General features: G+C 53.5%; 1 protein-coding gene across 1 annotated transcript; it reads left to right on the forward strand.

Moving 5' to 3' along the window:
• Positions 1-529: 529 nt before the first annotated feature.
• On the forward strand, positions 530-6,961 carry CXCR5 (C-X-C motif chemokine receptor 5). Its single transcript, XM_074162517.1, has 2 exons — positions 530-568; positions 5,885-6,961. Exons 1-2 carry the CDS (start codon positions 530-532, stop codon positions 6,959-6,961), a joined length of 1,116 nt encoding a protein of 371 aa, XP_074018618.1.
• Positions 6,962-14,179: the final 7,218 nt, after the last annotated feature.

A 14,179-nucleotide genomic window follows, 5' to 3' on the forward strand; every position in this document is an offset into this window, starting at 1 on the left:
GGCCAAGCAGCGGGAGAAGGAGCAGAAGACGTTTGCAGGTCACTGAGGTTAAAGCAGCCAGGAGGACTCCGAGGCAGAGGGAGATGATCATACAGACCAGACCCATACATTTCATCTCAGCCGCCTCCAAAGTCCTGCACGGCTCCAGGGAGATGCCCAGACCTGGAGAGTTTTCTGGTAAGGGTGTCCCTCGGCACAGAGCTTTCCAAAGCCTGTCAGACCACCGAGGACAGCCAAGGGTAAGAGCCTTGGAGATCTTCTGGATCTTCTCTAGTACAGACCAAAGGAATGTGGATTCTTCAAACCATACGTTAAAAGTCTACTTACATCACTAAAAAAAAGATGATAAAGCTAGATACTAATCTTCACATCAATTAGGTCACTCTATGCATGGAGCTCATTTGCCTTGCAAATACTCTATTGTCACACGCTCGGTCCCTCCCTGCTCACTTAAATTACTAACTCCACCCCAAAAAAGAAGAACTTTTGCTGAAACTGCTGGAGGAGAGACGGATCCAGCTCAGAAACCATGGGGCCTGTCAGCTACTCATCAGAGACCTATGACTTGGTGAGTCGGGCTTTGCTTGTTTGAGAGGATAACGGGGAGAGCAGGTAAAGCTGGGGTGGGCTGAAAGACCTGATTTCTATCCGTCCATCTTCTCACCCTCCTGGTGGCAGAGGGAGAGCTTGAGTGGTTTCTTACGCTCGCGCAACCAGCCCTCGCATCCCTCAAGTCTGGACTTGACCGATGAGGGAACTGAGCGCCGTCCTCGCGCAGGGACCAAGAGCAGAGACCACTGAGCCCTGTCCCGCCCTGCCAGCCTGTCCCAGCCTCTCTTCCCTGCTGCCCTGCTCTCTGCATGGCCATTGACACAATGTGGGTGTAAAACACTCGTTCTGAGTCGGGCACCTTTTGCACCAGCTTTCCGTGGCATAAATGACTGTGCACACAGCGTGCAAAGCCCTGGAAACTTCATCTAATATCTTTTCGTAAAAGGAATACCCAAGCAAACCCAAAGCTATCTCTCCGCATGTGAAAACGCTTGGTATGACCGTACGCGCTCCTACCCCGCTTGCCTCCTCCACGAACGGGCTGCCATAAGACTCTGCTGAAACAGTATATTTACAAGAGGGGAATTTTAAAGAGGGGAAGATAAATTGCAAGTACTTCTTCTAATAGGGAGCAATGACACTGTGTATTCTACCCCACAGTTCTCTCCCCTGCCTTTGCAAGTGAAAGACAGCAGCTGCACCTTTTAGAGTATGTTGTGCTATCCAAGGGGAAGTCCACAGCAGCGCTATCATTAGCCTGGTTTTCAACTGTTGCAGCTCAGAATTTATTTTTTAATACAGTGGCTCTCTGCAGCAGACCTCAGGTTTGGTTTAGATTCTCTAAAGAGAAAAACGCTGGATTTAATTTTTGTCATTTTTTCTGTCCCTCCTTTGTCCTATACACCAGGGAAGAGAGAGGAGATTGGGGGGAGGGGAGGGCAAGCGCTACCCACCTTAGTTCTTCTGATTCATCCAATATAAAAATCCTTTGTGAACAGTGGTCATTGCTTTAGAACTTTTTTGCAGAAGACGCTTCTCTCCCTGACCTCTGCTGAAGTTCAGTGGCAGCACTGATGCTTGCCAAGAAGTTAAAACCTCATACCTTTATCACCTCCATGCTGGTTTGTTCCTCCAGCTGAACTGTCCATTGGAAATCTGTCCAACCACCAGAAAACCAGCGAGGCTGAAGGACTCTCCTCCTCCTGCCTGCAGCCTGTCATGCCCTATAAGCAAGCGGTTGCTTGCGGCAAAACCGCATAGTATTTAACGCAAGGGAATTAAGCAGCACTGGGATTTGTTCTTTGAGTACAACACTTCTCGGAACCTTAGCTTAGTGATTTTACCTCTGCTGTGAATTATTTTAAGCTGTAAAGGAGACCCCGTGTGAGGGGGGAAACTCCGCTAACCTTGGGACTGAGCACCGACAGTCAGGTGCCACAGCAAAAACAGTTTTATACCTTTTCTCAGACTTCCCGTGGTTGAGAGTTTGTGACACACGTTTCCCACCTCTGCCTCCTCTGTCCCGGGTTTGCCTCCCTCCTTGGAACAAGCCATAAATCTCACATGAGCGATGCCACATTTGCTTTGACGGTGCCATATGTTGCTTTACTTATACTTGGCGCTCATAGGAGCGCCTACCCACAGAGATTTGCAAAAATGACCTCAATGTTGTCCTGTCAAAGCAGTAACACAAACCTTGCCCTGCACACTCACAGAGAGGATCGCTTGTCCGACTGAGCAAGCGTGGAGGGAGAAATGATGAGAACATTTGCAACAAAAGGGCATTTGGCTCAGTGTCGCCCAGTAAGCACAGCGAAGGCCTCACCTAAACTTTGATACCATATGGGACTACTCATCTCTGTCACCTTGTGGAAAAGTAATGTGCCCAAAACGATAACCCCATTTCTCCACAGCAAGAAAGCTTTGCCCGCTTAACTTTCCTCAGCTGCAGACTAGAGAAACAAAACCACAGTTGCGGAAAGACCACTGAGATCTCCACCGGGTCCCCTGAGGTACTGCAGGCCAGCATTGTAATGGAACCGACATGACTCAAGAGCCATAAAAGCACCTGCTCTACAGAAGTGTGGCATTTCTACAGGCTTTGCCCTTATTTGTCGGTTTCCCTGGTTCAATGCCCAGAGGGGGGATGAGCAGAAGCTCTGTCAGTGACTTGCACTGAAGTGGGCAATTTCAGTTTTAAGGCTTTGGGAATGAAATGTTCTTCTCCCGTCCCTGGCATGGGCTAGAAGGGAATGACTCCCGTGGAAAATCCCTAACAGTGCACAAGCTGCTTCTCTTCTGCAGCCAGATGTTTTATCACCGGCAGTTGTGGGGAACCGAGAAAAGCAGCTGACATGGGGAGACCGTAATAACTCTGCGATGCGGGTTAGAGGGGAAAAGGGATCCCTGAACAAAAATCACACAGGAACGGGCTTCCCAGGCATATGCTTGATCGCTCAAGTACAGAAGGCACCACTTTGTCACCCACCCCCAGATCTGGCTGCAGTTGTCTTGCAGGAGACCTGTACAAAGGTCTACCCGTGCACACACTGTTGACTTCTCCCATCCCGGATCAGGGAGCCACCCGCTTCCAGTCCTAGAAATGGGAATCGCAGCAGAGTCCCCAAAAGCCTCAGTTTGTCACATTCAGTGCATCTCCTGCAGCTCTAGTCCCTGCCCTTCCTGCCTCAGCCCGGACTCTGACTTTTCATCCTCTTCTATTTGTCTCCAACTCATCTCTGTCCGCTCCCACCCACACTCGCTGCTCTGCTCAGAGATGCACATGAGAGGAGGCCTCAGACACAGCTCGGCACACGCTTCCCCTGCCCGCGGCGAGTGGCTTACAGTAAAAGCCCTACCTGCCGTCTTATCAGCCATCAGATGGTGTCTGATAGTGGCACTCAGCCTCCGCACCTCCGGCTCCGAATGCAAGGTGATGCTGAAAACCGTCCAGCAGCCACAGATGTTGAACACTGCGCAGGCTGCCCATCCGCCATCATCAGTGGCGCTGGCGTGGCTCAAGGCAGCGCTCCAACGCTCCGGCCATCAAACCCAGCCATTTGCCATCCTTTCCTTTTTCCCTTTAAAGCTGGAACCCTCCAACCTCTCCCCAGTGAAGTTACCTGTTCCAACATACGTTCTCTTCAGGGTTTTCAGCACGGTCACACATGCATCCTGAGCAGCCTGCTTTGGTCACTGTAACAAATTGCATAAGTTTTTCGGTTGGTTTTGGTTTTTTCGCAGAGATTCAAGGATCTGGCCCTGGCCAACACATCACAGGTTTCTGTGAGTATCGGTAACTCCTGACGCAGGGTACGGACTAGGCAGGAAACATTTTCAAGCAGGGAGAAAGCAAACTGGGAGGGATTTCTAAAGGCTTTTCTCTTTAGCGGCAATCTCCTGTCTCAAGAATCGCACCCTAAACCAGAAAAATAATTATTCTCTGGGAATATAAAGGTTTCTCTCCAAAGGCTTACAGCCCCCACCATTACGTTAGGGGAAGAGTCACGTGTGTTTGAGGTTTTGGGCAGGGAGGAAGACTCTCAGCCCCGAAGAGAATCAGCTCTTGCCCATTCAGGAAGAAGCACCATGGCATCACAGCAGCACTGGTGGGTGCAGAGCCGGTGGGGAATGGGACCGTGGCAAGACCAAGAGTGACTTGGGTCAGACCAAAGTCTGTCTGGCTCAGCGCTCTTTCTGGCAGTAGCTAAAGGTAGACGGCAAGAGCTGGGCAAGCTTATTCCACACTTTACCCCAAGAGCTCTCTCACCCTTCTACCGTCCACCGCTCAGGGACCACCTGAGCCAACTGCTGGCTCCACACATTCGGTAATGCTCCGCAGAATGCTTCCCCATCAACGTGCCCAGGCTCCCCTTGCAGTCACGCAGCTGGTTACAGCAGCTCGAGACAAGCGCTGCCGCTGCGCTGTCACCTCTTCACCCCACACAGTCCCGTGCAGAGGCATCCAGCGCCTCAGAGAGAGGAGAAACATAAATCACCCTTCTCTAGCCTGGCACAACACAAGACTCGATGCTGGTCACGGTCATTTGGCTCCACAGTGGGGGGGGGGGGGAGGGGCGGGGAGAGCAAAACCCCCAAAAATCAGCTCTGAAAGCGTTTAAGGCAGGGCTAGTATTTTTAGATGGGAACTTTGGCTGAGGAGGGAAGGAGCAGCAGGTGCAAACGGCTACAGCTGGCAGTGAAAGGTATGAAAGCACCGAGCAGAGACTTCCGCTGTGGTTGACACTGAAGTCTCGGCCCTGGTCTCCAGAGAGGGTGTGGGTGGGGGAGCTCAAGGTAACTGCTGCCTAGCTCTTCCCAGTTGTCACAAATTTCTCAGCTTGCCGCAAGCCTCCCGTGCCGCTCTTTTCTGCCTGTCTGCCTCCGATCCCCTTGTTTTTGTGAACAAGGTGCAAGGTGCCCGAGTCCAGCCAGAGCGTGTCCCCCGTCCGGGAACTCATCCCAAGCCCGACCGCAGGTTCCCAGCATTCGGGATTGCGCGGTCTCAGCCCGAATGCAGGGTGCTTATCTGGCAAGGAGCTACAGCCAAGCACAACGCACATCTGCGGTGGCTGTATCGCACTTTCCTTACCGGGCATCAGCCTGGGGCCCGAGTGGTGTTTTCAGATTCCCTTTCCTGCTCTGACTGTAATTAATTCAGAACCGCAAGGTTTACCAGCACAACAGATTTCTCTCTCTAGCATCCATCCCCGCAGCGCCTCAGAGCCATTCCTCCAGTCATGTTTGAATATACACTTTTCTCTGACCACATGGAAAGTGATCCCAAGCGCGGCTGCTGCTGTCCCCACCTCGCCTTGCTCTGCCCCAGGCAGCCCCGAGGAGGAGAGGCAGAAAGGGACAGGATCAGTGCACATAACTTGAGGTACAGATGTGATCTGCAGTCAATACCACCACCTTCATATCTGCCAGTAGGCAGGACAGGGACAGTCGGTGTCAGAACAAGTGGAAAGATCAGGAAAGCTGGTAGAGGAAGGTTCTGTGCTGTGCGAGAAAGCAAAAGCCACAAGCAGGTAATTCAGCAAGAACCAGAAGATGAAACCGGTCATCTGTCTGGACACCAGAATATCCCCAAATATCCTAGTTAAAGATTACAGACTGAGCAGCCCTGGCTATTGGAGATTGGGACAACCTTCTCCACACGCTGCTGCACCTCCCAGGTCATCATGCTACAGACAGGCAGCACCTCCTGCTGATGCAAGCGGGCTGCAGGACGTGAGGATGCTCCGCTCCAGGTCTGCCAGGGGCAGCTGAGGGACTGGGTTCTCACACTCGGAAACTCCTCTCCAGTAACCAGACTCTCTCTCTTCCCCAGAGCCAGGTGGAGCTGAGTGGTTACTACGAAGCCGAGAACAGCACCCCATCTTTGGAGGGCTACTTTTGCTTCAACCCAGCCTCATCCGTGGTTGGCAACCAGAGAGACCCCTTCAGAAAGGTCTTCATGCCCCTCATCTACCTGCTGATGTTCGTCTTGGGGACTGTGGGCAATGCCCTGGTCCTGGTCATTTTAGAGAGGTTCAAGCGGTCTCGCACTACTACGGAAAACTTCCTCTTCCACCTCACCCTGGCCAACCTGGCGCTGTTGCTCACCTTTCCCTTCAGCGTGGTGGAGAGCTTGGCCGGGTGGGTATTTGGGAAGTTCCTCTGCAAGATCCTCAGTGCTGTCCACAAGATCAATTTCTACTGCAGCAGCATGCTGCTGGGGTGCATCGCGGTGGACCGCTACCTGGCCATCGTCTATGCAATCCACACCTACCGCAAACGCAGAGCTCGCTCCATCCACCTCACCTGCATGGCTGTCTGGCTCTGCTCGCTGCTTTTGACCTTACCCGACCTCATCTTCATGGAAGTCTGGACAGACGACAGCAACCGCAGCATTTGCTATTTTCCAGAGGTTGGGATCGACGGCAACAACGTCTGGCTGGCAACCCGCTTCCTCTACCACACCGTGGGCTTCTTTGTGCCCCTGCTGGTCATGTGTTACTGCTACACGGCCATCGTCCGGGCTCTGTGTCAGTCCCAGCGCCTGCAGAGGCAAAAAGCTGTCCGCGTGGCTATCCTGGTCACAGGCGTCTTCCTGCTTTGCTGGAGCCCGTACCACATCGTCATCTTCCTGAACACACTTACCAAGCTAGAAGCCTTCACCAAGAACTGCCTCCTGGAAGACCAGCTGGACACAGCCATCATGGTGACAGAGGCCATTGGCTTCACGCACTGCTGCCTCAACCCCATCCTCTACGCCTTCATCGGAGTCAAGTTCCGTAACGACTTCTTCCGGATCCTGCAGGGGCTCGGCTGCATCAGCCAGGAGACCCTGCAGGAGATCCTGGAGGTGGCAAGGAAGGGCAGCGGGATCGAGTCTGACAACACCACCTCTATCTCCACTTTCTAGCTGGGAAAGGCTGCCTGCAAGGCAAAACCGGCCTGGGGCTTGCCTTCCCGGTGGCACACATGCTGTGACCTCACTCCCAAGTTTCACAAGCGTCCCCACCGCTTTTTTCACTCCTCAGGAAACTGAGGTCCGGTAGCCACCAAACACCCAAAGCCCACCAGATACCTTCCCTGGCTCCTTCTGGTTCTCCCGCCTGTAGAAATCTGTCTGGCAGCTGTTGGTGAGCGCTGGCTGCCCGACGGTCGCTCTGGCAGAGCCGGATGAACCCAAGCATGTTGAACCTGACGTTTCCACCTCTCCCTCGAAAAACTGACTGCGGGCGTCCTGTGCACAGAGCTGGGCATGAGACCGGGGTGCCGGCAGTGAGAAGAAAGTGCAGCCGAGTAAACCTGGAGTCGTGTCAGTCACTGAGGACAAAAGCTAAGCAGGTCTCCATTTAACCAGCTCAGGTCGGCAGAGACATGCCCAAAGGAAGCGGCAGGACTCGATGGCCACGGCAGCTGGAACGAGGGATGGAGGTAGGATCGGCGGGGGGTGCAGAGCACGCTCCGATAGCACAGGCAGATGGTGCTGGATGGTCTCTGGCTGCAATATCGCTCCTCCTGCTGCGTGACATCCCCCCGGCTGGCCAGGGCGGGTTGATCTTCCCAACTTGGCTCACACCAGGAAGTCCTGCCACAGACTCTAAGATTTGACTGTCGCAGATTCCTTTCCTGAAATCAGCTGCATCCTTTCCCGCCCACTTGATCTGTTTCATTGCTGTTAAGGGCTCCAGCGAGTGACTGATGAACCGAACGCCTGCCTATGCAAAAGCTTTCCTTTAAGGAATAAAGCCATCTGGAGAGACGGCTTATGCCTTGTGACTGAGCACAGGGGAGATGAACCCCACGGCTTTGTTAGGCTGAAAGTGTAACTTTCTTGGTTTGCAGCTAGTTGTACAGCACCTTGTGGGTTGTGAGAACAAGGAGACCCATTGCCCCAGAGTAAGGAAAAGAGCTCGTTTGAATAATTTCTGTTTGCTTTTAGCAGGCTGAGAGGGAACATAACATTTTGCTTTGCACTGTGCTTTCTGGTATTTTTGCTCCACGTGCACCTACGGGGCTTTCAGAGGTTTAGTGCATGCAGGTTTACACTGAACAAACCCAGGCGCTGATCTTGCCCTGAACCACAAGTATCCAGCAACTGCTCAGATCGGGGCTGCTTGATAACAATTTGGTCCAAAATAAAAGGGACAGCTTTCACTGTCATTAATTATTGCACCGCAAGCTGGCAAGTGGGGCAGCCCTGACGGACTCGGGCAGCCCGCTGCTTCCTATCAGTCTTGTCGCAGTTCTACACGGCATCCATTACGTTTCTCTTGCTGGCTGTCGCTGCGGTGGCCTGACCTGTACGAGAGCCACACGTACCCGAGGTCACACCAGCACGACCCTAATGGCGATCACAATTTAAAATCCAATCTACCGTTCACCTCACTTTTTAAGATAAGTTGGAACAACATCAGTTCTCCTGCTGCAGCAGGAATTTTGTGCTACACTCACTTCTGAAGTCCAACCCACTGACAAAGGGCTCGGTTGCAGCCAAACTTCACCGTGCCCAAGGGCCCCGCTAAAAAGATCAGTCATTACAGAAGGGGTCACATCACGTCAGTCCAGCTCAGGCCGAGATCTCAATAGCTCACTCTCAAATTGTGACTCAAGGAGAAAACTCCCCAAGCAAAAGGCTTTTTATACAAAGAGCAGCCCACCATTTCCTGCAGCGCTGCATCTTCAAAGCTGAAACCTGCAGGTAATGGCGACCGTGGTTGTCCAAGCACGTACGCGCAGCAGAAGAAGAGCACCTCGCTGAAACCTGCCCTCGCCTTCTCCACGCTTGCACTGGTGAGAAAACCCATTGCAGACACGCTGCAAACACTTCCCCAGCCCCGTTTCTGATGGGAACTGTGTTCCTACACAAAAATGTAACTCAATATATGAACAGTCAGAGTGTAAAATTCTTACAGTGTTCACAAGGTAAAAAGAAAATCTGGACGCAAAATATGGGTGAACAGATTACGCATCTATTGTTACTATAGTTTTTAGTACTGGTACATCGGTAAACTTTTAGAAAGTTTTGACGTGAGCTGTAATAAACAGTTATATAAAATACCATCTTCTCATGTATGGTGCTTGTAAGCAGTTGGCTAGAGTCGCATCGCTTTTGCAAGGGAAATGCATCAGAGAGCTCTAAGTGGGTTGATGGCACCTTTCTGACAAGCGCTGCTGTTCATCCGTGGAGACCGCAGGCTCCTAAGAGCACCTTGCTCAGATTCCCCTTCACCAGTGCCACAGAAGGCTGCGCTGTGGTCCAAGTCAGCCCAGACCTACGCTAGCTCCCTGCTTCGCAGAGTCTCTTCCACTAACTGCCGCACCTCCCACCCCAGTTTCACAGCAGCTGCTGACCCAAGGGGAAGCCACCCATGCACCCGCGTTCGGCCCAGCCAGCCTGGGCAAGGCTTGGCTCAGAGCCGGCAGACCCTTCCCCAAAGAGCGGACGTTGCTCCTCCTGCAGTTGACTGCAGCCACCAGCCGAATGGCGACAAGAAGAAAGCAAGAGGAACTCTCCTTCGCCGCAGAGGAAGCACACAGCAAAATCCTCCCTGTCTCCCTGAGGTTTGTGTGGCCGTCACATGCCTTGGCCCAGAGCAGGCTTCCCCGCTGAGCGCTCACACCACCAGAGCCGCCCCCAGATCCTGCAGCCCTTAGGGAGACCACCAGCCTCCCCCATGGAGCTCTGCTCGGGCCCCAGCCACTGCTACCCCGTGGCCTGAGAGGCAAGGCCACGTCACCACCGTCCACAGCACGCACTTGTGCGACCCCGGGCTGTGCTCTGCTAACAAGGCTGAGGCAGAGACCCCCAAGAAAGCCATGGTCCCTGCTGAAGGTGACCCCAAAGAAGGGGGACACCAAGGCCCCCAGAACAGCACGCTGCTCTGCACATCCTACGGGGTGACCGAGTCTCCCGGGGGACAGAGCTGGGGTGTTTCAGCAGAGCATCCTGCCACACGCACAGTGATCGCAGGGCCGTGGCAGGCAGCGGAGCGTGCACCGAGGAGCCCGAGCCAGGGGACGCATGAACGAGCACGTGCCTGGGAGCGCTGCAGAGACGGGGCTCTCCCCATGCCCTCACACCCTCCCACCAGCTCCAGCACCCCCTGCCCCCCTGTGACTCACAGTTTCATTTTCCTTATCGAGAAGGCAACGTACTTCCTCACCCTGATCTCCCAGAACCAAACAGATGCTCCAGCACTTCAGCGCCTTGTGTACTGCTGCCTGCCGTGTCTTCCTTATTTTGAGCACAGGCGGCCCTGGAAATAGGGCACCATGGCCACCGAGGCCCATGAGCTCAGGTGGTGGGCAGCCACAGACACCACCCCAGCTCTGCTCAGTCAGCAGCACATCCCCTTTCTCTCTCCAAGCCCCCAGAACCAGCCTCTCTCGCCCTGTTGCCCTCACAGCACCCTCCGCGTTTGCTCTGGCCCCCCACAAACACGCAGCACCTACAACACAGCCGAGCTTTGCCAGGCCACGACACGCCCAAACAGTGGGGAACCAGGGGGCTCCAGGCACCAGCTTAGGCAGTAGGTCCCTCCTCCAGGCCCCCTCTCCCAGGGGGGGCCCTGCCTGCCCCCCGCCAGCCCTGTGCAAGCCCCTCCACCTACCTGGGAGGACTGTCCTGTCCCACGTCGGTAGTTCCCGGTGCTGGCCCAGCTTCCACTGCCCGTAAACAGCTGATATAGGAGCACACCCGGGTCTGTACCAAGCAGAGGCATCCCAGCTCCCCCAAGGATCTCGCAGTCACCTCACAAAGGGCAGACGTCAGGTATTTATAGTGGGGGCAGCTGAGCCCCTCCGATCAGCCCCAACCTGCCGCAGGTGCTGGTGCCGAGCTCCAGGCTGGGCTGAGGACACCTGGATCGCAGCCCCACGCAAAATCATACAGCCCAACTGAAGACAGGCACAGGGTCAGGTTTTGAAATTTGTCTTTTTAATAAAAAGGCACCTATAAAACAGGTCAATACATTACAGGCAGCACAGATACCCAAAAACAAGCCTAAAAATCGTTTCAAATAAAAACCAATAAGATGTCTTCACATATTGTATTTATATATTTATATTTATATATATATTTATATAATGGTACAAAATGACTGGGGAAGTTTCTCCATGGGATGACAGAGAACAGGTCAGTCACCATTACCTCAACGTGAAAGCTAATTCCGGGTGTGTGATTATCTGACGTACTGAAAGATGCGGTTTCCCAGCGTTTGCTTTTTTTTGGAGCTGGAAAAACACGGCGAAGTCATGGCTAAAACATGGGCAAACCTTTTACTGTGATTAGGTGGAGTCAGTACACAGAACTCAAGCTGAGAAGCCGAGCAATAAACAACAAGACACGAGACTAGACACAGCTCACGGCAGTGGGCACCCGGCCGGTGGCAAACCCTGCCCAGGTCTAACAAGGACTGGCTGTGACTGAGCTTCCAGAGAAGCTCCTGCCATATTGCTCCCCTCCACACCGAGGGGTGTTCGGCAACTCTTCTTCTCCCTGATGTTTGGCCATCGCAGCGGCAGGGGTAGGGCTGGCTCCGGGGCGGTGGGATTTTTGCGGAAGAGTGCAGACTGCTGCTCCGAGGTCCCCAGCTCTGACCTGGCATCAGGATTTCCCTTTTGTATCCAGGGCTGCCGAGTCAAAAGGCTTTGCTTCTTACGCATTTGTCACCAAAGGACAGGTCTCCCTCCTGCCGCCAGGCAGAAATAGCATTGCATGCCCTGTCCCTGCAAGCGGGTGGCACCGACCTCCCGGGCACTGCAGAGCCTGTGGCTCCGGCTGACACGGGGACAACACGCTGCCCACAGAGTGGGGACCGCAAGCCCCAGGACACTGCTCGCAGTCGGGCTGGGCAAAAGGGACAACGGGGAAGGTACGGACACGTGAAGGTCTCAACTGGGCTAAAACAACAGCTGTCTACAGACAAACAAAAAAACCCTCCCATATAGAAAATATTATGGCTTCAAATTAACCGAGACTAGGCTGGTGGGTGGTGAGCAAGGTCTGGGGCTGGCATCGGTGTTTGGATGTTTATGAGAAACTACCAGCAGCCAACACCCCAAAGTGCAGCCAAGAGAAGCCACAGCCTTTCAGGCAAGTCAAGCCTAGAAAGAGCTACATCTGTTTGAGCGACACCCTCCCTCCCACGTGAAACGCACACTCTGAAAGGATGGAGAATCCAACCGGCTAACACGTCAGCTCCAAAGCACACTTCATTAGCCTGCCCTGAAGATTACTCCTCTGCTCCAACTGCCAGGGCAGGGATGAGCACTTCTCAGGACTGTTCCTGTTTTGCCATCTCTGAAAACGCATCTCGCTCACATCACACACAACAAAACCACACAAAGCAGGAGACCAGAGCAAAATCCTTCCTCAAATCCAGACCCGTGCTTCCACCCAGTACTGCTTGCCACAAAACGCCCCAAGGCTTCAAGGTATTCCCTAACTGGACTTTGTGGCTCCATCTCCTCACAGATGGGATCAAGACAGCTGTGGGCTGACGTTTCAGCACCCGCTGGCCTTTCCAAACAGCTTCCAACGCAATAGAAAGTGTTGCCATTCCCTACTTCTCCATCTCCCTTTCCGAAAGCCCTCTCCTCCCTGTAGCAGCGAGTAGGGAAAGGCGAGCTCTGTCACAAGAGAGGTAGTACGCCGAGTCTGGCTCTGCAGAGATAGATAATCCTCCAACTGGTGTTCCTCGGGTGATCGTGTGCCCCGAGCTCACCGCTGGATACCCATAGGGTACACCATGCTGGAATGCGGTCCCCGGGGAGGTCCAGAGCTGCTGCAGTGTGCACAGAAGTGCACGCGTGTCACCCTGTCCTATGAACAAGCACAGGAAAGACCATCAGTGCCACATGCAGGAAGACCTTACGGAGCAGAGGATGGGGAGGGCAGAGCGCATCCAGAGAAGCCAGACTCATTTGGACGGCACGCTTCCACCAGCCTAGGAACCAGTGGTGCAACGCAACCTTGGCCTCTTCTGTCCGAAGCTGCAAGTCAACTCTTATACCGAGATGGAGTATCACCTGCAGGGACAGATTGTCTTCAACGGCTGGACCTCCATCGTGCAGAAGGGCAGGGCTGCTGCTGGTAGCTCGGGGCGAGACGGAGAGAAGACTGCCTGAGAAACTCCGGAGAAGGAGGATCGACAAGCGTGAGGAAGACCTGGAAGAGCGTTCAACGACAGAGGTAGAGGGGGCATGGTGCCATCACTGAGGGCAAAAGATGGGAAAAGGACTGGTGTAGGAAGGCTGCGAGAGCAGGGTTCCCAGCTAGCCTCTCCTGGAAGCACGGGAATGCATCGCCTTGCTCACTTCGGAGCCCATCCGTCCCTACACACCCTGCCCAGGGGACACAGCGCGAAGGGAAGAGAAGGAACTAGAGGTGACACGGCTGGTTGAGACCTTCGGGTCCGGCATGTTATCACCTGCAAAGCCTGGATCCTCACCGCTTCTCTAGCCGAGGGGCCAGCATCCTCCCCGTCCCAGCCATGGCAGCTTGTGTCTCGGGAAGCCGCGGCCTCTGTCCCGCCGGGTGATCACTGCTCTGGCAGCGTTTCACCGGGTCCACAGCTCTGACCTCCCTGACAGTCCTCGGTCGTCGGTTGCGTTCGTGTACTCGGCACAGCCTCCACAGGGGCCTAAGGTCTGCGTGAAACTATACACCCCGCACATGCAAACCGTTCCGACGCGTGAACAACACAGGTTTGACACAGAGTCACTCTACAATGGGATCTCTCAATGCCCTGTGCACCCTGGGGGATCCTCCTGCCTCCCCCAGGGAGAGTTTTCAATCCTTGTACACTGTTGCCTTTAGCATGTTTTTTGTTTCTGCTTTTTTTAAAACATGTTTTGAGGCTTCTATTAAAACACAGAAATACAGAACAATTTAAAACCAGCACAAGTTTTGCCTTTCCCAGTGACCTATTTACAGCTAGTTCCAAAAACCCTCTTGCACGTTTTGGTTGCTTAAAAAGGAAAAAAAAAAAAAAAAAAAAAAAAAAAAAAAAAAAAAAAAAGAGAGAGAGAAGAAAAATGAAAAAAGGGGGGGGGGGGAAGAAAAACACTTGACAGAGGAAAACCGTAAATGAAAACTTTACAAACTGCCGCAGGGTCTGTATGTCCCTGG

The sequence above is a fragment of the Numenius arquata genome, chromosome 22, assembly GCF_964106895.1.
Source record: "Numenius arquata chromosome 22, bNumArq3.hap1.1, whole genome shotgun sequence".
NCBI classification, from domain to species: domain Eukaryota; kingdom Metazoa; phylum Chordata; class Aves; order Charadriiformes; family Scolopacidae; genus Numenius; species Numenius arquata.